The 27,460-nt window shown below is 40.9% G+C and overlaps 1 protein-coding gene across 1 annotated transcript in view; it reads right to left on the reverse strand.

Annotated features, from left to right (window-relative positions):
* The window catches only part of adamtsl3 (ADAMTS-like 3), a 172,449-nt gene that overhangs the window by 33,911 nt on the left and 111,078 nt on the right, over window positions 1-27,460 (reverse strand). Inside the window, exons 8-16 of the mRNA XM_070830721.1 lie at window positions 24,459-24,616; window positions 20,079-20,190; window positions 19,751-19,889; window positions 18,988-19,038; window positions 15,582-15,792; window positions 15,058-15,205; window positions 13,378-13,462; window positions 4,877-5,172; window positions 4,638-4,767 (exon numbers count right to left, since the gene is read on the reverse strand). Of these exons, the coding sequence (XP_070686822.1) occupies window positions 4,638-4,767; window positions 4,877-5,172; window positions 13,378-13,462; window positions 15,058-15,205; window positions 15,582-15,792; window positions 18,988-19,038; window positions 19,751-19,889; window positions 20,079-20,190; window positions 24,459-24,616 (1,330 nt within the window). The remainder of the gene's footprint in view (window positions 1-4,637; window positions 4,768-4,876; window positions 5,173-13,377; window positions 13,463-15,057; window positions 15,206-15,581; window positions 15,793-18,987; window positions 19,039-19,750; window positions 19,890-20,078; window positions 20,191-24,458; window positions 24,617-27,460) is intronic.

A 27,460-nucleotide genomic window follows, 5' to 3' on the forward strand; every position in this document is an offset into this window, starting at 1 on the left:
AATGAGCGCCTGAAATGTTGAGAAATCAGAGATACGTGGATGAGGAGGAATAAGAAAATAACAGGTTTGTAGTGCAATGGAACAATGTCATTCCTGCCAAATGAATATATTTTCGATAGAACATTTTTCTTGAATGTCTGACCTGAGGACTCTGGCGCAGCTTCTGGTGGTACTGGACCTTGTGCAGCACAAGGGCCTCATACAAAGCCGCTGGTTTCTTTATTGCTTTCATAAAGTCAGACAAAATACAAGGCAAGAGACGAATCCCCCTGATGAAGAATGATGTATAGCAGTCACTTGCAGAGAGAGAGAGAGAGTGGGGGGGAGTGGGTGAGTGGGAGAGAGAGTTATAGACAGACAGAGTAGAAGTGGGAATAGGGGAGTTTATACACCTCACTGTGTTCTCACTGTGGGTCTCCCAAACTCTCAGGCAGCAGACTACACCCTGTGTGTTGTGCATGTGTGTGCATGTGTGTTGGACAGACGTGTGTGTACGGCCCTGCGCTCTGCAGCTGCTTCCTGTAAATGTCCATTATAGGAGGAGCGAGCATTAAATCACTGTGTGTGAATCAGACATGCCTCCGGTTTGCAGAACTACTAGATGGGCAAATATCCATCTGCTGCCTGGAAATGTGGTGACTTACAGCGCACACACGCCAACACACACACACACACACATGCACAGGCACACACCGACGAGTTTGTATGGATGGCCACTTCTGCAATATGCAAACTTGTGTCTTTCTATAATTGTCCTAACTGACATCTCAGTTGTCCTCACTTGCTTTATTGGGTGAACCTAATAGCACGTGTAATCATCACAGGATTCAAAGTGATAGAAGTTGCATGAACTTTTTGGGAAATGTTCTTATTTGCTTCTTCCTGGGAGTGAGATGAGAAGAATGCATCAATCTCTGTCTGATATGGAGCTGTAGTTAGGATGTGGTTAGCCTAGCTTAGCACAAAGGCTGAAAGCAGGGGGTAAAATATAGAATGCGGTATTCAAGCTGAATTGCTGTTATGTGGCTTGACAGAACACAGATCTAGATGTAAATAAAATGATCGCTTGATCAACTGAAGATAGCCAACTGTGAGCAGCCGGTGGGGACATTATTAGGGACATATTCAGAATAACCATGCATGTATATTACATATATGAAACCAAACTCATTCACATACTATACTGAAAACCACACATGTATACAAGCGCAATGCATTTGCACACACAACTGAAATACATTTTAGTTGTATGTGAGAGAAGAAATGCACAAATATATGCATGGTAATTCAGAATAATGTCCCTCACGGCCCTTCATAGCCAACTGTTCTGTTGTCTTTGGCAATGGGACAGTCTATTGGAAAAACAGTCTTTTCTGTGTGTGTGTGTGTCTGTGTGTATGTGTGGGTGCTCGGCGCACATTGTTCTACCACAATGGTGAAATGTTCCTTTAATGAAAGTGTGAGCTGACAAGTTATTTAGAATCGACCAGCATTTGTTTCTTAAACATAAACCAGGATACTGCCACAACAGAAGTGTGTGTACTGCCCAACATCGCAGTAGCATCCTCTGGGGGTGACTTACACACCAAAGCTGTCCTGGAGTGATATTTTGCTTTTACAACACACACAATGGAAATGATTAAGAACCCAGCTGTGCTCAAACAATGACAGGTTTTCCAAATGACTCTCCTCTCCCAGGAGAAATCCACTCATCAGCAACTGAAGATAAAGTCAGTTTACTAATGGAAATGTGGTTTTTAACATTAAAACGTGCACTCCAGTGACTTAATATTGCATTTCCATAAAACTGGGGGGGGGGGGGCAGATTGACAAGGCCTCTACTTTTGTGGTGCTCAGATGGTGCAGAATGCAGCTCTGCACTAGCAAACTTGCCACAGCCAATCCAGCAGCGGTCTGCAGTATTGGTGCCATCTTCTGCTGCCCGCTTGCTCGGTGCAAGTCAATGAGTCAGCGCACTTGTGTTACGTAACGTTTTGGTCACTTTACTTTGTGAAGCACACTCCAAAATAAAACCACACAAGCTCTTGTATTCATGTTTCATCTGTCTCTCCACTTTCATTCTCTGTTTTCAACCAGCTGACATGTAATCACACGCATATAAAAAGTAGAGTTTTATTCCGATTATGGCACTGATGCCAGCAAACACAATCTCAAATAAAACAGCTTAAAAACAACATGCAAAAAACTAGACCACAATCACTGCTATCAACTTTCTCTTTCTAAAAGCAGTTAAAAGCAGCCAAGTTCTGAATTAATTGTATTTCATTAGTGGAAGTGTTTTGGAAGACCAGTGAGATAAGCATTGCAGTAATCATTTCATCTTTCAAGCACCAAACCATCCGTTTGTCACACACAGATCATGTGATCAGTCAGTTTTCCTTTGCTGATTTTCTTCCTTCCTGTTTTTAACCAGTTTTTGTCATTATAGATGCTATGACAGCTTACTTTGCGCTGTTTTACATAGAGGTGTACACAGACAGACAGCTGCTGCAGCTGCTGACAGCAAAATCTGAGAGGATTTAAACAGAGCGAGAAAGATCTGACTTTTGATCAGTTTCCACATGGCATTTCAATGCCTTTCAGTGTCTTTTCATTTTGATATCTGTGAGGCATTGGCTGCATCAGAGACTGATTTCTGGAAGATCTATTGGCTTTTCAGAGCTGTTTTGCAGCATCAAGGCAACTAAGCCTCAGACACAAATAGGTCATGCTAAGCCCTATATCAAAGCCATATACAGTATTCAGCCAGTATTCAGCTGCTTAATGTAGGTGAGCTGTGTATTATTAACTGCATGGTAATCCTTTTCCCAGCACAAGGAGAGTCCAGCCTGAGTCTCCAGTACATCCAGAGGGAAAAGCGGCCAAAATATGCTCTACACTAAGTCTGCTCATTGCCACTAATAGACCCACTGATCTGCCTGCTGGCTTCAGAGCTGACCTGCTTGGTTTCATCACAGAGACAGAGGTGGGTAAATCCGTAAACTCAACCTCTTAGTACACTCTTAATACACTGGGAGTATTCCGGTGGTGGAGGAGTTTTTGTTGCCTTTCACATTCTTAAAAGCCATGCATCTTGTCATCTGGCCAAGCAATTATTGATTCACTGGTACTTTTCAGCAAGTACATCAGACCTACTGAGCACCTTTCTTATACTCCCGTCCACAGAAACAAAAGTTTGGCTCAAAGTGTTCAGATTTTTTTACATTAGTTATTGTAGGCCTCCTCTGATTTCTTTTTTTCCCTTTCTTCATTTGGTGCAGCCTATGAAAATAGAATATTTGGATTGCAGTTAGTATGACAAATTACTTTCATGAATAAAATAAACTGGACAAGTGGCCACATGGTTTTACCTTTTTCATGCCACAAAGCCCTGGATCACTGCCTGCCTGATAAGGGTCACTATCATATTCATTAATTATGTGAATGTTGCAATTAATTATCATAGTTCAATATTTTTTCAGCCAAAAATACACTTGAGTTGCATTATACTGATAACTGTAAAACCATCAGGAGCCACACAGCCTACTCGTCCACAGACCCAGCCCGACTGCACGTCTTATTGTGTTTATTCACTAAGGTACTTATTTTGGCCAAATACAGCAGATAGATCAGTCACAAAGAAACAGCTCTCTGCAATGGTCCCAACCCCTCTGACTGCACTCCCAGCCTTAATCCCACTGTTTATTCAAACTGACGCAGGCAACTCTGTTTAGTTTTCCTCCAAAGTCCACCGACGAACTTCATTTCCAAGTCTAACATGGTATGAAAAATGATTCACAGTTTTAAAATTTGGGGTTCATTTGCACCACAACATCTCTGCCCTCTGCGTACGTAGAAAGCATGAAGATTTCTTTAAAGGAGACTAAAGTACAGAGGAGTTTGCTGGTAATATTGGAACCACCTGCCTAGTGTATATGTTACAGATTACTGGGTCTAATTCTATGGCTTGATATAGTAATTTAAGGAGTGGTTGCTGATCCTTATCTCCCGGTTTCTGGGTCTAGGCTGCAGACATTAGCTTTGATGTTCTAAAGCCCATTTCCACCCTTCCACTTTCAAATCTCATTAAGTTCTGGCCAAGAGCTCCTGTTCCCTGCTCAAGGGTTGGCGAACAAAGTAGGATTCTTGCGATACACTCCCTGATTGTGGTGTACCACCAAGTAGTACCACTAAATCCCAGAAACTCAACACTGAACTGACCATAAATATTTAGAAATAAACTAAAGGCTGCCCTCTACTATCACAACACCTGTGACCACCACAGATCAAGCCAGATTTGATCCCTCAGTTTCACACATACAATAGCTCACATACCAGGCTAATGTGTGTGATTGCACAACTGAACAAGATGTATATATAAGATGTGAATATATGTGCACAACCGATGTTAATAGCACAGATTGCAGATCAGAGTAACCCTGGAAAACCTGATGGCATTTCTCCTATAGATGGCACTATATCAACATGATCAGCTGAAATGGCCGTTACTTACTGGTCATGAGTCAATGTTAAACTGGACAGAGGCACATTGAGAGCGCCGGCTTCCCTGAATGCAGTGTGGTTATTCAGGTTCTGTGAGCTTTCTATGTGGCTCCAACGACCCTGTGGTCTCTCACCTGGGGGGGCATGGCTCAGGGTTACAGATGCGGATCATTACTGGTGGCCTGCTGGATGAATCACACAGAGAGTCCTCCACCTCCTCACCCCTCTTCCTGTTTACACACCTCACAACTGCTTTCTGCTTCCCTGGACAGAGGACATAGAAAAGAAACAGTTGGACGTGAAGGGACAGGTAGAGGTATGGACAAAAGAGTCCGGAGCATCTCAACTGATAACATCCATTGTGAACCCTCACCAGCAGCACATGTGGCTGAACAGGCAGTGAAGCCCCTGTAGTCCCAGCTGTATAGGTCCTCTGTCTGAATGTAAGGGGCCGCATGATCCATGAGGCTCGAAGACATGCCTGGAACTTTGGTACATGGCCCCTGGGTGCAGGGCCTCTCAAGCTGGGGTCTGTTCTCGCCACACTCCTCCTCTGGCAGGTCCACCTCCGTCTTGGTGAATGAGAGCAGCACCCGACACTTCACCTCCCGAGTTTGTCTGCCGGGTCCACAGGTGGCGCTGCAGGGTGACCAGGGCCCAGGAACGAATCTGAGAGAGCAAAAGCATTTAAACGCAATTTAATGCAATATGTGTTTTGCTAAATCAGCTGATTTATTATTCATAGTAATCGGAGATTAATGAAATATTATAGAATGTACAAGAGATGGGCAAAAAACATTCCATCATTGTTTCCCTTTGTGTTTTTTCTCTCAAACTTCAACACGGTGTGGAATACATTTATTTGTGCTGTCTATCATTTCTAATGAAATTTGAATGAATGTTTTCCTTAATTTAGTGAAATGAGCTCATGGCAAGGTACAATAGTTATGAAAGGATATTAATTTTAAATATATTGTTTTTTGCCCTGTTAAAGAAAGTGGCACATTAGACCATCTAACTATTGATTTGTACATTGACTCAATATCATAAAAGATTTGACATTCTTCTCAAATCAGGAACTATACATGTATTTAGATAGGTAAGGTTATCTGTTAAATGAGGAAATATGATCCTTAGTACTGTGTTTATTTTTCATTTAATATAATAATAATAACAGTAAAGGAACAAAATGACATCATCTGCATTGTGAAGTGTTCTATGTTTAATGTAAATGATAACAAGGGGCACTCTCGTTGGACCCCCCTATTGATATTAAATAGAGAAGAAGACTGTCCCAAATACAAACGGAGCAAGTGTTGCAAACAGAAAAGGCCATTCAATTCTGTCAAATCAAATCAATTGGCACCGACTGATAACAGAGCTGTATCTGACGCATCCGTCCTTCCATGTAGGCTATGTAACACTCTCTGTACATTACAAAACTCCTGTATACCTTTAACAAATCCATTTTGATCAAACTCTATTATAACTCTGAAAGAACAGGTTTTAATCTACGTGCTTATACCTTGCAAAGAATCTATTATCTGAATTCAAAACTGGGATTGGATGGAAAGATTGACATTTGTGGGCTGGTTTGTTCGGTTTAAAAAGCAAAGTGATCATGACCCCTCTCAATGAAGGAGGGAGTGAACCATTTTCATAAGATTCCGGGAACATTCCATTTATTTTTTTACCAACATTTATGGCATCAGCTGCTTTGTCCATTGTCAGACCAGAATCTAGATTGATTTTAGCTGCTTTTGAAATCTAAATTAGATGGGTATTCTGAGGAGTACAGAGATCTGTCTAAATGTGTCATTTATTGCTACAGAATCCACAGTCACCTCACCCTCAACATTTTCAGTTGCATTAATTGCTTTTTCTGATTGTAGCTGTTTCCTTTGCCAGACGTTTTCCTGGTTGTCTCCCCAGCTATAAAATGTCTGTTAAAGTGTCAGCAAGCTATTCACACTTATTATTAGTAGAATCTAGCAGTTCCAGTTCTTTGATGAGCCTGCTTCAGTTTAGCAGAAGTAAAATGTATAATTTGTTCAGATACATTTAGATTCTTCATAAAATCTAATACAGATTTCCTAGCTCTGGTATGAGACATATCCAAACCAGTAAACCAGTAAACAAAATCAACCCTTATGATGAAACTGCCTGGGAGGCTCGATCAAAAAATGTAGGGTCATCCTCATTCAGACTACACAGAATAAATTAACTGCATTAAGCTTCTCGTACAATAACATGCCCTTATATATAATGTACCTGTGGGAGTTTACAGCTTGAAATGGGATTGTGTTATGAATTAAAACTAGAACTCCTTGGGCATGGGAACTATAGATGGCTGAAAACACTTGTCACTGCCACCTTTTTTTTAAATATTTCATATACCACACGGTATATACTTGACAGTGAAGCTGAGATTAACATCTCCAGCAATATGTAATGAATTCCAGAGGTAATGTGTGACAGTGAGCTTGTTAAGACAAATGAATAGAAGTGAGCAGAGAGGTTCCCTGGAAGTCAGACAAGCAGTCCTGGCACAGGAAGCTGATTTTGGCTGAACTATTCCTTTAATCATTTCTTTTTTTTTGTAGAATGCAGGGTGACTACCAGAGCTGTGCTTCACATGCTCATCAAATTAATGTGGCTTACATAAGAGTTGCTTAGCTGCATGTGATGAAGATTTGCTGCGGCCTGCTGTAAATGTGTCTGAGGTGTGTGTGCGGGGAGTGTTTGAAGAGCAAGTTTGCAGAGCGTTTGATGAGCACATGAGTGTTTGAGGTGTGTGTGAGTTCTGAGAGCTGATGGATCACAGGGAGGCTATCAGAGCTGACCAGGCCCCGAGCAGCAGGTGATAATCACATGCTTATCATCAGCAGCGGAAGGAGAGGAAACAGAGACGGACAGATTCACACAACCCTGGATAAGCAGGCTGTGTGTGTGTGTGTGTGTAGGGCTATGTGCTGGAAAAAGTGTTCATTAAACATGAATAAGGAGTGCATATATACTATATATAATGACAATATGTAGCTTTTTCCAGACTTGCACATGCTGAGGTTAACGTGTTGGTGTCCGGTTTAAATATGCACCCTGTTCATTTTATATTAAAGTCACAATGGCAGTTTTACTGACTACCACAGCAGCACAAAGTTAAACATGCAGAAAGAACAAGGATAAACGCACGTATTGTTCTGTCTTCTTACATCACTGCAATAAACTTCATATCTCACTCTTCATCTCTTATGTACAAAGAAAATGCAGTCAGTTGAATAAACCATGTAACACTGTGAAAGCCAGTTTTAAGTTGAGGAGGAGATTCTTCTCTAATCAGTCCATTAAAATCCTTGTGGTGCAACTGGGGCAAAAACAGTCCAACAGTCTGTTCCTGTATTTGCAGCATTTATAGATATTTATACAGCATAGGAGCTAATGGTAATCAATCAAGTACTCCAACTTTTATGAATGTTTCATTGTAAGACGTAGTCACAGTCATTAATGAATCTCTAAATGGCCAAAAATGGTTTAAAATCTGTCTGTCTGCCTCAGAAAAAGCAGAGCTTGGATCTGATCTTAGTATTTTATATGAGATTTCCCTGTTTTGTGTTTTTTTACACTCCATCTTCAACACAGTGTGTGCAACACACTTCAAAGTACCCCTCACTGCAGTGCAAAGTTCAGGGCGATACTCAGTGTGGCTGCAGTCAAAAGTTTCATGGATGCTGGGACGTAGTTTAATTTGCAGGTATTTTATTTCTGCACTATGCCACAAAAAACAAATGATAAGTTAGTTCAGCATAGTCCGCCAGCACATTTCTCTCTGCTGCTGAAAAATGTAGCACTCCAAATTGCAATAAACAACAGAAAACAAGAATTCTCCCACTACTTTTACTTCCAAACTCGCCAGACTTACTCAAAGGTAATAAATGAGGTGGGAGCCATGCAGCACATTTACAAATATCAAGTACTGAATATTGAACATTGCAACCAAGAAAATCATATTACATCCAGACATTTGTCCTGAATAAAATGTAATGATACTAACTATACTGTACTGAATTATACTACACTAAAATACTGGTGTAACCAACCTTCTACGTTTCAATGATGTCTCACATGTAGGTTATGTGAAGGCTCACTATATGTAGGTAATGGCCCTCAACATCAACGGTACTCATTCAGAGCAAACTCAACAAGGTATAAACTGAAGGTGAGATCGATAAATCAATAACTAGAAAGTGCAATTTCTGGAGAAATTGCGGTGTGAATGCTCTCTGCTGCCGCCATGCTGCTCTGCTCCGGTCATGCTGAAATGCTGCTCTAATGTTGTCCTGCATTGCCCTGAAAATGCAAAATGCTCATTCACAACATCTTTCATACCAGTTGGAGGAGACTCTTCTTTCACTGACTGAAGCTGGTTCAGGACCACATTGGGGTTTGAGTGTCTTGCCCACGGACACTTCGCTAACTCACAAGACCTTCAAAAAGTCCACTACTGCCACTGGACGATCTCAAATCTCCTTAACCCTTGCGCACCCCTCGGTAAATTTTTTGCATTTTTCAACTAAAAATACTCAATAATTTTGCCAATTTTAATGATAATGAGACAAAATTTTGCAAGGATGTCAGTCTTTTACCAGATTTTAATATTTCAACTTCAAATGTAATAACAGAATTATAATACACTGTGGAGAGAAGAAAGTTCCACCTTTTACCCTTAAAACATTTTTTGCACCATTGACTCCCATTAAAACGTCACTTTTTGATCCTACTCTAATTAGACCATAAAATAATGTTTTACATATGACTACCTTTTCAATCTAAGCTTTTGGCTTGAAAATTGTAGTTTTTTTCATTATCCATCATATGACATCATTTACCACTATATGGCTGAGGGCTCCATTATATGCTGTTTCAGTGAATCCTATTTCCGTTGCATTTCTCACTATTGCTCCCCAGCAAAATGCATGATTCCTGCCCACTTTTTTCTGCGCGTAACTAGTCCCGCGGCATTCAAGATATGAAAACCGTTCAAACTGGAAGACGTGCGTCTCAATCCGGAACCGGGCGCTATGCCTTTTCTAAGTAATCGGAACACACACACACAGCACGGAGGTTCAGTTTCACGTCTGATCTGTTCCTCTGTGTTTAAATTGGTTTTCTCCGGGTGCTCCGGTTATCCAATAACAAACAATATGAAATAATTTGAAATAAAACCTTAAATTAGAACTTAAATATTGATTTCCTGTGTAGTTGTTCCTCTGTAGAGCATCGTTCAGACTGGTGTCTTACTGTTCATATCATACTGGGATACAATCAAAGACTGTTTCAGCTGATGCATATAAAAATGATATTAGAATATGTATCATATAATAAAATGACATGTCATTTTAATTTAATTGTCCAATTGTAGTTTGAAGAAACAGTTCAACATTTTCAGAAATGTCCTATTTAGCTTTCTCTCCAAGAGGGAGATGAAGTCACTCCAGCACGTAACTCACCCTGCAACCACTGTGTTATTTTTACATTTTTGTTTGTGTTCACACTCAACATGTTTTCGTCTATGAGTTTTAGAGGTGTTCACAAGTGTGTTTTTGAACTCTGGACAGATCCAGGCTAGCTGTTTCCCTCTGCTTCCAGTCTTTATGCTAAGCTAGGCTAACCACGTCCTGCCTCCAGCTCCAGCTTTTCTTTTGGATTGAGGAGTCACGGACAAAGTGTGTTTTCATATAATTAGATATTATCACTGGTGCATTTACAGGCCCAAAAAAATCTAAACACAAAGCGAACAGCACTCAGACACACATTTTTTTAAAGGAAACCTTCAAATAAATATTGTATTGACAAAATGGGTTATTTCAACCAGAATTATAATGTAATATTTCCTACTGCAGCGTTACAAATCAGCTTGTGTGGTGTTTAAATGCTTTACACAGGAGACCATAAACCACGTGACTCTTTCTGTGTCACCTCTGTCATGTGATCAGGATATACGCATGTGTCATGTGATGCGGCCCATCTTCTGCTCTTAGTATCAGAAATCAGAATCAGAATCAGAATTCCTTTAATAATCCCCAGGGGGGATTTGCTTTTTGTTACACACAGCTCCAAAAGAATAAGAATAAACTTCAAACACAAAAGTAATAATATTGATAATAATAATAATGATACAAATAATACCACTACTACTAATAATAATACAAATAATAACACTATTACTACTAATGATATATAACAACATGTACACTCAGAGTGAGGAGCTGTATCATATAATAATAATAATAATAATAATACAAATAATATCACTACTAATAATAACAATATATAACAACATGTACACTCAGATTGAGGAGCTGTATTATATAATTATAATAATAATAATAACAATAAAAACTAGAAAAATTGCAATTCCTGAAGAAATTGCAGTGTGAATGCTGCCCCCTGCTGTCTCGCTGCTGCTGTAATGCCGCCACGACGCTGCTGCTGCTCTACATGCTGAATGGCAGCTCTGCTGCCACCTGGTGGCTCACAGGTCTTTAATAACCTGCTGCTTCTGTTTGACCCGTTTGTAACGATACCGAAGAAAGCGCCGATGACGTCACCACATACACACTCATGTAAAATGAGAAAAAGGAGGGAATAAAACTAAAGCTGTGATTTTTGCTGAACCAACACCACCATGAGCAGCAGAAGACTCTGCTGAACACGAAAACTTTGTGGGTTTGGTCACAGATTTCAGAGCTGAAATAACATTAGAGTCAATGAGGGTTGAGGGTTGAGTTGAAGCCATGTCCTGGTGCTGTGGCACCAAAAAACGCGGGTTGAAGTTGAGGGATGTACAGACGAAAAAACGTGCGCTCCGATTACTTAGAAAAGTCATAGCGCCCGGTTCCCGATTGAGACGCACGTCTTCCAGTTTGAACGTTTTTCATATCTTGAATGCTGCGGGACTAGTTACGCGCAGAAAAAAAGTGGGCAGAAGAATAATAATAAAGTCGAAGAACATTTGTTTTGAATGCTTTAGCATTCACACCAATGAATGCTTGAGAATTCACACCAATAACTAGAAAGTGCAATTTCTGGAGAAATTGCGGTGTGAATGCTGTCTGCTGCCGCCGCCATGCCGCTCCGCCACTGTCACGCTGAGATGCTGCTCTAATGTTGTGCTGCTCCTTTCATGCAGCTCTGCTGCCACCTGGTGGCTCAAAAGTCAGTAATATGCTGCTGCTCCTGTCGTGCTCCCTTACTGATGGTACTGTTTTCATTGAGATGACACACCTCTGAAAATGCAGGTTTTACTTTTATCAGAGTGATAAAGTAACTACAGAGCTCTATGTTCTGAATGTGTGATCTCCATATCAGTTATCACGTCAGTAATTACTTAATTAACAGTCTAAAACACACACAGTTTGTGTTTATCTGTTTAAAAACTGAGCACACGGTGAGGAGACATGTCCGACTGTTCCTGAACGCCCCTCGTCTGAGCTCTGCTGGAGATTCACGCACCTCTGAAAATGCAGGTTTTACTCAAAACGGTCCATGTCACAGCCATAAAGTGCAGACCAGTGGACATAAGAGAGTCTCCTGAACACGTAGATGTAATCTAAGGTCTCTATCTGGTGAAATGAGCGCTTGCTGGCAGGTTAGAGAAATGTTTCTCTCTCCCTCCCTCCTCTGTCATTTTAACATGGCAGTCAATGAGCCGTTCGGTCGGTGCTCCCGTCGCTCTGAGGCTCGTGGGACGCGCTGCGTGCGTTTCTGTGTGTTGTGAGCCACATGACTGCGTGTCCAAGAACGTAACCTACATTTTGAGTCATAAACTGTGACTGTGGGTGAAACGGTTCGGACAAACCAGCGAGTTAAAGACAAAAGCTTCATGTGATTTTTCCGCTCCGAGACGACTGTGATGAAATGGTGAATGGCACAAAGGAGGTAGAGATATGTGCTGAAAGAGGGAGAGATGATGAACGTTTTAAAGCTTCAATGGAGTTTCTAGCTAAAAGTATGAAGGAGCTGTGAGGGCTAGAAGTCGGGTGAAGAAATTTCAGATTTGGAAGCTACTCTCCATTCATTCCTATGGGTAAATTTTGACAGTTAATATGGAATATTATGGAAACTGTACATGTCAGAGATGTGAAAAGTCATTGCCCTCGATTCCCGATTGAGCTGCACGTACACCAATAATAAAATCGGATAACAATAGTGTGAATGCTGTTGGCAGCATTCACACTAATAAAATCAGATAACAATAGTGTGAATGCTGTTGGCAGCATCAGCATTCACACTAATTAATGAATATACAGCTAGCACTAGACTTACTGGTCAAGTGGGAACATTTGTCTACAAAAGATTCCTCCATTGAAAGCAATTATGTGCAAGGATGTTTAAGCTAATGGTCGCTCAGATTATTTTTGCTAACAGTAGTCTTGTCCAATGTGAATATTACAAAATGAATAATAAATAATGGCTTACATTACATGGCTTCACTTTGCATTGTATTTCTGTACAAGTAGGCATTCGATTAATATCTTCTGAGATGTAACATCCTTTCCATCCAAAATCTCTCAGGTGGACCTGAGATTGATGATATTTTATTTTTTTAAGCCCTGAATATGTGCTGTTATCTGCAAAAGCACAAAATCACCAATGCAATGTGAGCATAGAACAGGGCAAAACATTTGGTTTCAATCCGGTTTAAATGTAGATGTCTTTTTGAATATACTGTAAGCAGGCACTTAACCCTTAGCATTAAACCCTTTTTAAACCCTTTTTTCACCCATTCCCAGATTGACCAGCATTTAAACGATGGTTCAGAAACATACTATAAAAAGAGGGAGCACTGCAGGTTGCATGAGTGTTTGTACTCACGTGGGGTCTTCTGTAGCAGTTTGGTGCTCCTCCAGTTCTTGGGCTTGTTTTAACCAGGGCACCTTGGCCTCCACCGGCAGAGATTCTGACAGAGAGACAGAAAATGAGCTACACCCCAGTCATCCCAGTCTGACACCAGTGATCAGGGCACAAATTCATCAAGCACCTCAGGGTAGGAAATTGGTTTTTACTGGACTGAAACTGATGCATTTTCTCCTACTTTTGGGCAGAAAAAAGTTAAAGCATTTTATCAATTTTCTAAATCTAGCTCTGTCTAAAGTAGCTCTGTCCCCTGCAGGACTTAAAGCCCGGGCAGAAGACTCAACAGGAGATGAGTGACAGCGTAAAAATTAGCAGGCATGGACACACGGCATACAATGTAGAACATCTGATGTAAAATAACAAGGATGCTATTGATTGGATTAAAACCTCCCTGAGTGGTTTTGTGCATTATGTAATTTCTCCATATAATCTAAGAGTTCACTGACAGCATTTATTTCTAATCTGTCCATAATGATTGTGTTCATTGCACCTAATACCTCTAGTACCAAACAAATCCAATGATTTCCCCTCCTTTAAGCAAACTGTCAGCTTGCATAATATCATTAATTCAAACAAAGCTGAGGACACATTAACAGTCAATACTTCAGGAAGCATGGACCTTGAGGTTGCGACCAAATTGCCTGGATATGCATGATGCACAGAAATAGCATTTTCACTGGCAGTATTTTAGAATTCTATAAATAGGGAATGCACGGTATGAAATGTATTTAGGGACAGGACTGAACCATATATCTGACTCTTTGAAAAACAATATTAATGTTTTCTTTAGACTCTCCCTTTGACTGAGAATTTTCTTTTTGTTGGCGAGTAGCCACGGTAGCGGGATAGTGCCCTCCAAGTCTATATGTTCCATGATTGTAATGGGTGATAATGGTGGCCAAGAACCACCCAACACAAAGCAGGACAAGGTTCCAAATTGTTGAATAAAGTGGGACGGCAGTAGGTCCAGTGCTACTAAACACACAATTTTGATGGAATGGAAGATTTCTTTTCCAAATCTCACAAGAGAGATCTGGGGGAAAGAACACTTTCTCCCAAAAGAGTCAGATCAATCCTCTTCAGCACTTACCACTTCCCCTTAATGATGTGTCTCCCTCTCAATGAAACACTAGTGATCCCACCTGCTGATGTCTCTAATTAATGTCTAAACTACAATAAGGCCTGTGTGTAGGAGAGCACACAATCAGACTGCAGAATCTGCGTTCAGCTTGAGTCTCATGCTATGAGTTCTATTATTACGGAAAAAGCTCTTAACTGGCATTTAGAGACACTTCACAGGCATGAAAATGTGTGAGTTTGTTTGAAAGAGAATGAACTGCTTTTAAAGAATCTAGATGTTTAATGAGCGGGGACAGGCCATAAATTAAGGCCACGTGATGGAAATGCAAATAAATCCTGTTGTTTTTATGGTGAAGGTGATGACTGTGGCCATTAAGGACAGCACACACACACACACACACACACACACACAGCTAATGTGCACTGTGTGACTGCCAAAGAGCCCCGAGTCACAACTGCAGGGCTTTTCAGCCAACCATATATCACACATATGAACCTTTGAAAGAAAAGTAACACGCACACACGCACACACAGATCTGACAATTATTGGCATCCTACCTCTGGGTTTATGGCAGGCAATAGGGACCAGACAGTCTTCTTTAACGTGAGGTTTGAGTGACGCCTCACAGCCTCCAATGTGCTGCCCACGATGGTCGATGCACAGAACCACCCGATAACGCAGGCCACGGCCACATGTCACTGTGCACTGTGGCGGAATGGCAGCACGCACTTTACTTCACATATCAGTTGAGAAATTCAAGTGCTTTGGGCTGCAGCGAACACTTATTTTTATTATAGATTTATCTAGTGTTTCCCAACCTTTTTGGGAAAGTGAAGACATACAATTATTCAGTAATTTGCTCAAACGCTGTAAAAATAACTTTGCAAAGCAGAAATGTGTTTTTACTGCTTTCCTGTCACATTAATCTTGTGCTGCCCTTCACTTAGTCATAAGTGCTTCATCACTCATGATTAAATGATTAAACATCCAACAAAATGCCATAAAACAGTGGAAATACTTATCACAGTTTCTTAGAGTCCATGCTTAGGTTAAGTATTTTTGCTGTCAGACACTTACTGACCTGAGACCATTCCATGGCCACCCACTGGGGACAGGCGAAGGTGTTACAAATCTGTCGGGTGATTGGTCGAGGAGAGTGGGTGCATTTCCACTCTTCCACCTGGGAGAACTGTCCGTGGGTGTCTTCCTCCACACACAGCACGCTGCGATCCTGCCAGCCGCCACCTTCCCCACAGGACACTGAGCACTGGGTCCAGGGGCCTTGCTCCCAGCTGCAATCACGTAAAGTACATAAAGTAAAACACCAAATATGATCATATCTCTGTATAATATATGAACAGATTCATATGTTAAGATATCATAGGGAATTACTGTAATCTCAGACCAGAGGTGGGGGAGAATTGAAGTGAGAGACATGAGGCACAAATTGTGGCCGAGAGCCTTTCAGTCTTTTCAGGACAATTTCTATGAAGATCGGCTTTAAAAAACTGAAGGTTTGATGTGCTTCACTTTACCAAAGCTAATGTCTATTTCACTTTAAAGGTCTCGGATCAGCTGTCAATGATTATATCCAGTCTCTGATGATATTCCCTCACACATAAAGGAGGGTGAGGACAATTACATGGCAATTATGGGGGTTTTTCACAGTAGGACTATGTCATATTTTGATGTAATCAGATAAGAGTGATGATTAACAGGAATTCCACTGCCAGTGGGACATCGGCCTTGACAGACAATAATCGATCTTGGCTTCTGCTGCTCACACGCTATGATAAAAGAGAGCTGATGCACCAAACTACATGGCACTAAAATACACACTTTCAGTACGACAGTCTGTTTACACAAAATAAAACTGTGACATTTCCTCGCAGAAGGGATGGCAAAGAAATCAAAGCGTTGGAGGCATTACAATTCTCTGCAGAAGGAGCCTTTTCTTTCTGTGCTCTGTCTTACTACCCATTACAATTTCATCAGGAACTGTTAGAATCTGGTTGCAGATGCTTTCTCCCATTAGTTTCCCTAGGATGTTTGCCGCTAGCCTCCTTCCAGATATACTTATATAATACTAATTTGCTTTGTCAAATATATTTAGGACAAACTGTACTTGCTTCAATGTTTGGTGAGAATGTCTTTTTACAATCTAATCTACTGTTTCTTTCACCCCAGAAGGCTTTAAAACTCATCCAGATCCTAATATCAGGACATAGACATTTACAGACCATTTAACATTACTGTTAATGATTCAATAAAACATAAAAAAATGAAGGAATTAAAAAAACAAAATGTAGTCTATCTGTACTATTTTGTCTATTGTTGCATGTCAAGATCTGCTGAAGTGTCTCTGTGCTCACCTTAAGTCTTAATTCAACAGTTGAGCGTACCTGCAGGATGTGTGCCATCGCTTTTAGTCTGGAAGCCATTCATGCTCTAATATGCAGCTTTTCAGTGAAGTCGGATATATTCAAGGTTCAACGGTTTTGAAACAAAAAGTACTTGCGTATGCAGGGATTCTGGATTGTTCAATAATAAAGGCAGAAAGAGGAACTTTTTATGAGGTAGTTTAAATTAAAAAAATTATTATTATAAGCAGCATTTTTTTATGTCTTAAAAAGACAGGGATCTTTAAGGTTGGGTAAAGATGGACGATTTGGGCAAATATCCTTAATATTGTGTATCCATTCTTGTGATTCAAGTCAGCATTAAAGTTTTAAATAATTATTCAAGGCCAGAATATTTCCCTAACCAAAGGGCTTCGAGCTTGTTCATGTTGCATCTTTGGTTAATTTAATATAAAGGCAAATTATAATTGATCGACGTGCTCATCTCTAATATGAGTATCTGGGTGCTGATTCATCAAAAACAGGAGCATTAACTCGCCAATGGGACAGCTCTCCAATTAAATGCTTTAAGAATGCATGGAGGTTTCGGGCAGACGCCACTGTACACTTAGAGACAGCGAATAAATCCAACCAAGCAGTAAACAATTTAATCAGACTGCTGTCGTACCTGTTAAAAGTCAGGAGAGCATTGTGGGGAAAAGCTTCACACCTACAGTACATATTAACACACATCAGTGAGCTCTCTCTCAGCACCGATTCCAAACACATTCTACAGAGGATGTCCTGGTGTGCGGCAGTGTGCTCCGGCACTACACAGCCAAACACGTCCAAAGGAAATGATGGCTTATTATCGCTCTCTCCTTGTGACGGAGTGAGGCAGTCACCACCCATCACACCCAGTGGGACCACTGTGCCAGGAGCTGAGCTCACGGAGCTGAAAAGCCCCACATCCATGGAACACACAGCCAACTACTTTTGGGAGGAACTATAAAAAGAAAAAAAAAAAATCACAAGCAAAACTGGAGCGCTCTTTCTCCCCAGTGGATAGATGAAGTCAGAATGAGGAGGAGAGACGCCTTTGTTGATTGATGGGTAATGCTTTATTTTAGGGGACAGCTGCTTTGGGATAGACACAATGAAATGAAGGAGAATTTTTCACCATTTGCCTCCTCTCCATGCAAATTGTGGGTTCGAGGTAGGTATTTCTTTTCTTTTAGCTGAAAGGCAGTTTGCCACTTGTCACAATGACTTTTTTGGAAGGAACAGAAGCCTTTTTGTATTTTGACAACCCAGATTATTTTTTTCATTTTTATAATAACCTTCCCTGTGATTTATTATTAAAAAACTAAACAATTCTTCACTCTTCATAAAGGTGCTTATCACGTTCAAAGGACAGCCCTGTGTCTGTATCGGGGCTTTATTCTTCCCATCACAATTAACTAAAATTAATAACAACAGCTGAATACATGAGTATTACAGCGTGCTGCCATCTACACATTATTCTGCACCAGTAGAGAAAGCGGGACAACAGTGAAGTTGGCCCTGCATAAAATCATTTGTTGGCAGAGTGGAGGCAGTGGAAACAAGCTGCAAACAAAACACTGTACATATTATCACTATTGATGCTGACTTGGCTAACTTGTTATCCACAGACACAGAGCAGCATTAGAATTTGAAGTTGTGTTTGTGCCCTCCTGATGAATGTAAGTACAATATTCACTCTCCTTTTGGCTCAGCTTTGTTCTCCACCAACCTGAGAAAACATTTAACTTCATTATGTTCACCAGCTAGCAGCTAACATGTTCTGTCAGCTGTTTGGTGCTGAGTGTGGTAGTGTGCGGTGGGTTTGTCAGAGAGGAAATACAGCATCTCTCCTCTAAGAGAGAAGTTATGAAATGTGTTATTTACAACCTTTCTGCTTCTACTTCTCCCTCTGATTACTTCAGGGTGCATCACTGGATGCATCCCAACCAGTAATCGTATGAGATTGTTGGAAACTTTCATCCCACTCACTTCCTGCGTTACATCTCAACTAACACCATGTCCAAACTGGAAATATGTCGAATGATAGAGGAAAGACAGCAGCGAGGACTGTTGGAAGAATGTAGGATTGTGAGGGTTACTCACCGAGGCAGAGGCTGGAAGTGATCATATGGCATCACCTCTTTGAATCCATCGCTAGGACACAGAAAATGAATTAATAAATAAATAAATAAATAGTAATAATAATAGCACAAAACACTTCAAGTTTGAGCATTTCTGCTCTTTACCCTTCATAAAACAAGCGCTGAGAATTGCTGGAAAGATAATCAGCCATTTCATACTTCAGTAAATGTACTTCCCAGAACGTCTTCTAGTACTTGTAGTACAACAATTCAATCTAAATCTCTTTGATTTTATAGCCCATTACTTGTACAACCACACTCATGCTTTGGCTTATCTTTTTCACTATTTACTGCATGTGCTGCTCACTCAAAACTGTTGTGATAGCTGCTTCAGTGTTCTATTATAATAGAAATTAGATATTAGAAAAAACAATCAGCATTGTGTAAGGTGGTCAGAAAACACCATCGTAGCCATAGTTTGGCCTGCTGGTGACACTGGGGGAAAGATGCCACCAAAGTCTATAGATTTCTTACATAATTTGTGTATAAATGGATTAGGAGATATGCTTATACTGTTTGAATACTTATAGGATAACCTGACTGATGTTAGAACTGGACAGAAAGACTGTAGTGGGCGTGTCCCGCCTCTTGCCCAGAGAATGGTGCATAGGATCCAGACCCCCGACATAATTTAGGTAATGGATGAATGGGTTAAGGTTAATGGTATCAAACCCTTCCTGAAACGACACATTCGTATAAATAAAAAATGTGTATATGATCCCTACCTCTCTAGGCAGGGGTCCATGTTGCACTCCTTGAGTTTTGGTGTGGGTTTGGTGTTTTCAGGAAAGCTGTTACAATGGTGCTCAGGCAGGGTCTGATTGGATCTGATGTCTGTGCACTCTGCAGAGTTCAGCTGATAGCCTGGGGTGTGAAAGCAGACTCAAGGAGCTTTACTGTACATTACTGGAAAAAGTTGGTGACACAGGTGAACAGATGAAGCTGGGTATACAATTACTGGGGATAAATAAAATCTAAAACAATGTTAAATCATTACTCTAACACAAAGGCACCTATTTACAGTTACTGTCGACTAAATGTTGGTCACCTCACCTCCTCCACAGGTGACAGAACAGGGGAAGAAGTCGGTCTCTCTCCACTGGTATCTGATTGGTTGGTAGAAGAGAAATTGGACAACTGTGTCCTTGGAGCCTCCATACTTCATCTGTACAATATGTAGAGAAAATGAATAGTAGAGAAGAACACCATCATTTTAAGTAGTGCAGGGTAGAGGGAATCAGAGTTAAGAATTGTGAAGGAACACAGAGCAAAGTAAAACAGAGTTCAGCTGAATAAAGTACAGGATCCCACTTAGGAGAATCAAGGAGAAGAATCATGTTAATGGGACACTCGGGTGAAACGGAGCACTACTCTGCTAGAGAGATGAGTTGTATAATGTGATTGTAGAGGAGTTTTTGTCAAGTCTGAGAAAATGACTGAAGTAACATCACATAAGTAATCCCAGTTTGAGATATATTATTTACGACATTTATATCAAAAAACCTGGGTTACAAATTGAGGGAATAGAGTTTAAAGAACGTAGATACTTTTTGAAACTCAACTTCTACCAGCGACTGAAAGTCCAAATAAGTCTGCCTCCTCTGAACGGCTTTTTTCAAACCACTTTTTCTAAATAAGTCTTCTTGCAATTTCCCCAACTTTTTTGAGTTGCATACTTTTATGAAGAAACTGTTCAACGAAGCATTTTGAAAAAATATACATTTTCACTTTATTTTCCAAGAGTGAGATGAAAAATGTTTGTGAGTTAAGTATAGAGCTAGAGTCAGGATGCTTAACCTACCTTAGCCTAAAGACTGAAAGGGAAACAGCTAGCATTACTCTGTCCAAAGTGAATAATACTGTATTTTACAGTTCTTCAATCTGTGCACAAACAGAAATACTCACACAATTAAATTAATAAAGTATTTCTAAAGTCAAGGTCAAACCTTCAATTTCAACCAAAATCTTAAAATACTGTAAATCAAACAAAAGAAAGCAACATGATGTCTCCTCCAGGTTCTGATTAGAAGCTTTTATGTAGCATTGATGCAGCAACATTCTGAGATTTTGAGATTTTGGCAAGATTGTTTATATATTGAAAACGTAACTGAGTGACAGAAGTAATGTGAGAATAAAAGTTAAGTTCATACTCAGAAATGACTCTTAGAGTTACACCTTCTTCCTTCAAAGGACAAGGAGCCTTTTAGAGTCCCGCCTCTGTCTTTTGATGATGTAATTGATGCGAAAGTCCTTCATCACAAACTTACAGCTTTGGCCTCGTGGACCAAACTACTGAATGTGTCTTCTATACACTGACCTTTCATACACACAGTGTAATATGTCATATTTATTGGCAATTGGATTATATAACCAAGGGTGGAAGTAATGATTTACATTTACTGTCATTACTCTTAAAAAGTAGCTTTTTGTGTACCTGTTTAAAAATCAGTAATCTGACTTTTTACTTAAGTGTCTCTTTTATATCAAGCTACATTTCAAGTTGTTACAGAGTAAAAGTCACAAAAAGTCCTGATAAACTGTGGAAGAATGGAATAAAAGAAAGACAGAGTGGACTGGTCATAGTGGGACAGAGAGGCTGAGTGGACTGGTCATAGTGGGACAGAGAGGCTGAGTGGACTGGTCATAGCGGGACAGAGAGGCTGGGTGGACTGGTCATAGTGAGATAGAGAGGCTGGGTGGACTGGTCATAGTGGGACAGAGAGGCTGGGTGGACTGGTCATAGTGGGACAGAGAGGCTGAGTGGACTGGTCATAGCGGGACAGAGAGGCTGGGTGGACTGGTCATAGTGAGATAGAGAGGCTGGGTGGACTGGTCATAGTGGGACAGAGAGGCTGGGTGGACTGGTCATAGTGGGACAGAGAGGCTGAGTGGACTGGTCATAGCGGGACAGAGAGGCTGGGTGGACTGGTCATAGTGGGACAGAGAGGCTGAGTGGACTGGTCATAGCGGGACAGAGAGGCTGGGTGGAGTGGTCATAGTGGGACAGAGAGGCTGGGTGGACTGGTCATAGTGGGACAGAGAGGCTAAGTGGACTGGTCATAGCGGGACAGAGAGGCTGGGTGGAGTGGTCATAGTGGGACAGAGAGGCTGAGTGGAGTGGTCATAGTGGGACAGAGAGGCTGGGTGGACTGGTCATAGTGGGACAGAGAGGCTGGGTGGACTGGTCATAGTGGGACAGAGAGGCTGAGTGGACTGGTCATAGCGGGACAGAGAGGCTGGGTGGACTGGTCATAGCGGGACCGAGAGGCTGGGTGGACTGGTCATAGTGGGACAGAGAGGCTGGGTGGACTGGTCATAGTGGGACAGAGAGGCTGGGTGGACTGGTCATAGCGGGACCGAGAGGCTGGGTGGACTGGTCATAGCGGGACAGAGAGGCTGGGTGGACTGGTCATAGCGGGACAGAGAGGCTGGGTGGACTGGTCATAGTGGGACAGAGAGGCTGGGTGGACTGGTCATAGTGGGACATAGAGGCTGGGTGGACTGGTCATAGTGGGACATAGAGGCTGGGTGGACTGGTCATAGCGGGACAGAGAGGCTGAGTGGTTATATTAAGCTTTTCAGCGTGATCAAGCAAGAAGTTCAATCAGAACACTGATTGAGCTGGATGTAGCTGACTTACTGTGGTTTAAGAGTGGAGCATCAACAACCACTGTGTTGCCTAGCAGCATCGTGCTGTGTGTGTGTTACATGGTGTGTAAAAACTGTGCAGCTCTCTCTTTGCTTTAATATGTGTTTGCTGGCAGCAGCTGCTGTGGAGTTTATATCTTTGTGTTGGCGTTGATTTGTTTCAGTTCTGTGGCCTTGTATTCCTTGTTGCATCCACTGCGCTCCCCATAGCATTCTCTTATTTATTGTTGGCCATTTTTTTTTTTGGACTGAGTTTTGTCTCCTCTCTGGTTAATGCTAGCAAGGCCACACTGAGGAAGGCTGTTTTATATTTATAACAGTACGCACAGGCTGCAAAGTGGTGTCTACACAATGGAATTAAATGCTGATTTGGACCCAGGGGCTCAGCGCCATAATGTTGTTCCACTTGTGTGCAGTTTGATTGGCATTATTTTGTAGCCATCATACAAGTAATTTTAACTTACTTTTTACTTTTAACTGAGTACATTTGTACACAAGTACTTTTACTTTAACTTGAGTGGAAAATACTAACTACCCAATGTGGTTGAGTGACAATAACTGTCATCAGTGGGGAAAAGCACAGGACACAAAAGAGCAAAAGTGTAGATGGAATTGACTGTGGTTAGTAACAGCCCAGCGGTACAACACCAAGACTGTAATCTGCAAAATTCTGCCCTCCAGGATGTATGGCATAACCAGAAATTGCTGTTACAACATCTATCCACATCAGTAAGTCCCAAACCATGGTGTCAGCCGTGATGTACTTTTCAACTGTTAAGCCTGTGCTCAGACAAGCTGTGTTTGAATTGCATCCAGAAGGAAATTCTTATTGAAATGTTTCTCTTGTATCCACTTGAGATTTGTAATCAGCACTAGAGAAGCGTGAAGCTGTAGTAGACTGAGTGGATATTGGGAGTCAGTGCTCTGGTTCCAACATAAACTGGACAAATCCTCTCCATCCGCACATCAGATAAAACTGCACACCATCAAGGATTTGGATCACACTCCTCATACTGTATCTGTTAATCATATCAGTAGTATCAACACTAATAATGACTTGCTGACAGTTTAAAAAATAGAGGCCACTTAAGAGCTAAACTTGTCTGATGGGAATAAGATTCAGTAACCGCTCTTGTTGCATAGGCTGCCATCCAAATCCTGAATGTTACTATGAAATGACACTGGTTCCGTTTTGAAGGATTAGGTTAATGCCAATCTATACGTTTTTTTTATAACTTTTCATCAACAAACTCTATGAAAAGACCAAAACCAACAACAAAATCTGTCTCCTTTCCAACTTTCCTTCCTTTTTCTGTGTCACTAAACCCCAAGCCCATTGGTTTCTACTGGTCACTAATACTTAGCATTTCTTGACAAGAACAAGAAATATCACCAGCCTTATAAATGTGGAATGGTGTTAGAATATGGTCACAATGGTTTTAAAGTCATTGCAAAATTATTTCTTGGGATTGCATGGATGCCCTCTTAAGCTGAAGCGCTTGTCTTAATTTTAACAGCCTCATAAAAGGGGTTGAGAAACAGTACAGTTACCAACAATAGGAAGATTTATTTCTATTTAGATTTAGCAAGCCTCTCCAACAGTAGCACTAGTATTGCTGCTGGCAACAGCCTCACAATCACATAAAAAAATTAGTTAAATGTTATGCAATAAACTCATATGTATGCTGCAGTTCTTGTATCTAGAATAAATATATACATTAGATGCCAAAAGTCCTAAGGTTGTTTTGCTATAAGTGTAAGCTTTTCCTCTTTTCTTTGCTTCACCTTGATAATATAATCAGCGTTGAGTGGGCCATGTGTCCTGAGTGTCTGCCTGTCCGTCCCTCTTTGGAAGTCCAAGGATGTGTTTCCTATCATGTAGGAGCCTGTGGTCACCGGACTGGTCTCCTCCTTCCTCCCCTGAAGAGAGACGGCTTCGATAACTGAGGGAGAACAAGAGCGACATTCATCAATGAACAGTAACTGTTGATATTACTGGTAACTTAATATTTCCACTTAATATTCACATATCATATTTATCCTGATGCAGAGAGTTCCAGGAAATATAATGAGCAAGCCTAAGGAGGCCGAATGTGAAATGTGCTGCTTCATAAAAAAAAGAAGGAAAGAAAGAAGAGAAACTCTTTTATTTAATAAAAGGTAACTTCAAACTTGAGATGTGGTATGCAGTGGGATTTAAACTTCCACGGTAGTGAATGTATAACACTATTTCTTGAGGAGAGATGCCATCAGACGAGGTAAGGCAAATCAGATTGTACGATTCTGCTAAAGCAAAACTCAGTAAGTCAAAATTCAGTAAATTAAGACAAGATTGTAGGCAGGGAAAAAGCACAGAATAGGATGGAAAAAGTAATATACAATACTGAAAAAATGGATACAGGCCATATCTTTGGTTGATTGTATAATTATATTAGTATTACGGTGGCCTCTGCCAATTTCTCATTGGTACAAAGTCCAGATAGGCACAAAAACTATTATAAAGTCAAATAAAAGGGGCTTTTTTTTGACAAATATCACAAAATTGCAGCAAAATATCATTTTGTTTTTAGCCAATCCATCTATTTCACTCTGCTGACTCAGGCAGCAGAAGGCTTAGCGATGTAGCCTAGATGCCGTCCTCCCCAGCCATATCTTCCAGCTCCTACTGGCTGATCCCATACTTCTCTCAGGCCAAATGAAATACATAATTCCTCCACTGTCTTCTGGTTCTCCCCCAAATTCCCCCATTAGAATGTGCCAAGAAAATCTCCGTAGAGAGGCGTCCCGGAGATGCATTCTGCATTCTGACTCATTTTTATGTGCAGGAGCAGCAGTTCTGCTCTGAACTCCTTCCGAATGTCCTCTCCGTATCTCTAAGCACAGCCACCATAGGAATGAAATTAATTTTGTCTGCTTGCGTCTTTGGTATCATTCTTTGGGTCGTTAGTGCTGACACCACATCAAACTGCCTGTCAATCTTGCATTACATCTGACCCTCTCGCTTGCGTCTGAGATGCTCATCCATTGTTAATGAGTGAGCTGAATGAATGAGCTGATTTTTCCGCAGGACTACTACGGTGACAGACTTGGATGTGCTGAAGGTCACAAGTCAGTGAAGCTGGTGGAACCTGCATGATAAAAATGTGATGCTACGACCATGTAAAGATAAACAGACCAGGCAGGCGCCTTTCTGAACAGCAGTCCATCTTTCAGTGCCCTCCTAGCTGGCGGAGGTGGCATCATCAATCAGCATGAAGGAACACTTAAAGAGCTCCTTGCAAGCCTAACCCTGACAACTACTCATTACAGGGATGAACTACAGGAATTTCTAAGATGTACTTGGTATTGCACAGTGAGTGGTTGGAAGGCTTTTTCAAAATAAGGAGTTCAGGCTGTTATGACTGCTAAATTGCACAAATTAGTCTACTTGCGGCATACTGTGCCTTAATGCGAGTTTCCTAGAACAAAATATCTACAGCTTCCTGAACCAACTCTACTAGCAGGTAGATGGACTCATTATGTTTTTCTTTTCAGAATGAATCTCTGTTTGCAAGTATAATCCAGTTTTTACGCCCTGCAAATTAGAGCATTTCTTCATCCACTTCCAGAATTTCCAAGCCTCTTGCTTTGTTGAAAACCTACCACCTGCGTCACATCAAGTCAAGTCAAGTCAAGTCAATCTTATTTACATAGCCCAATATTGTCTGTACAGAGAGAAAAATAGAGAAACATCAGGAGGACCAGCTGGGGAGGGAGACATAGAATAGATAGTATGTGTACAGAATAAACCATAACACCTGTGTCTTTGCCATTAGGTTATAGGTCATTCTGTACCACCAAACGCATATTGATTGCGCTCGAATTCGGAGGACAATGATAGCAGGAAAGGTCAGATTATTACTTTAGTGTCCCCCTCTTGTCCTTCCAGTCATCAAGACTTTGTCCTCTGAAAGCAAATGGTGGCCTCGCTGTGTGGTGCTGTGATCGTATTGTAATCTGTAATCCATGATGACAATGACACCACAATACAGTGACATTATGTCACGAAAACACCAGGCGATGTCTTGTGTTAAACGTCTGTCACATGATAACTAGGTTGACAAGCCTGAAAACAAATGCTGGATTTATAGTCCTGCGTGGGATAATCATTATCAGATTTTCAGCTTTGCCATTTCATGAAAAGAAGTCATCTAAAATCAAAACAGTCTGTGTAAAGAGGGCCCTACAATGCCAATGGTAAAAATATGATTAGACTTTTGATAATATTTAGTTTCAGAGGAGTTCATGAACTTGGGATCTTGGATTAGCTGAGCTGTAAATGTGTGTTTGATTTCCTTTCTTTTACTGTGGTCTCTCTTTCCTTTCAGCCACACTGATCTCCTGGTTGTTGATGAATGATCTGCTATAGTAATTCTTAGGTCACTCCTTGATTCTGAAACATCTGACAAAGAACACATCCAGTAAATCCTGCAGCTCTTCGGGGTATTACGCTGTCAGAACTTGAGTATATTAACAGAGTAAGGTTTGTGGACATGTGCTGGGTTTATTTCCGTTCATTATGGACCCTTGCAAACCTTTCAACTGACAATAAAATAGGCCAGGAAAACCCAACTGACAAACAAATACTCAAAATGCCCTGAGGATGTAAATCACAGGGTTCAGGCTATGTAGGACGTTTTATTTATTTCCCATCCAGATTATAGAAGGTTTTGAGGAAATGGTTTATATTCTTCCCTTACATTTGTTCCTCCATATTTCAATTCATACTATAAAGAAATATATCATAT

Source organism: Pempheris klunzingeri, chromosome 1, assembly GCF_042242105.1.
Source record: "Pempheris klunzingeri isolate RE-2024b chromosome 1, fPemKlu1.hap1, whole genome shotgun sequence".
Classification (NCBI taxonomy): domain Eukaryota; kingdom Metazoa; phylum Chordata; class Actinopteri; order Acropomatiformes; family Pempheridae; genus Pempheris; species Pempheris klunzingeri.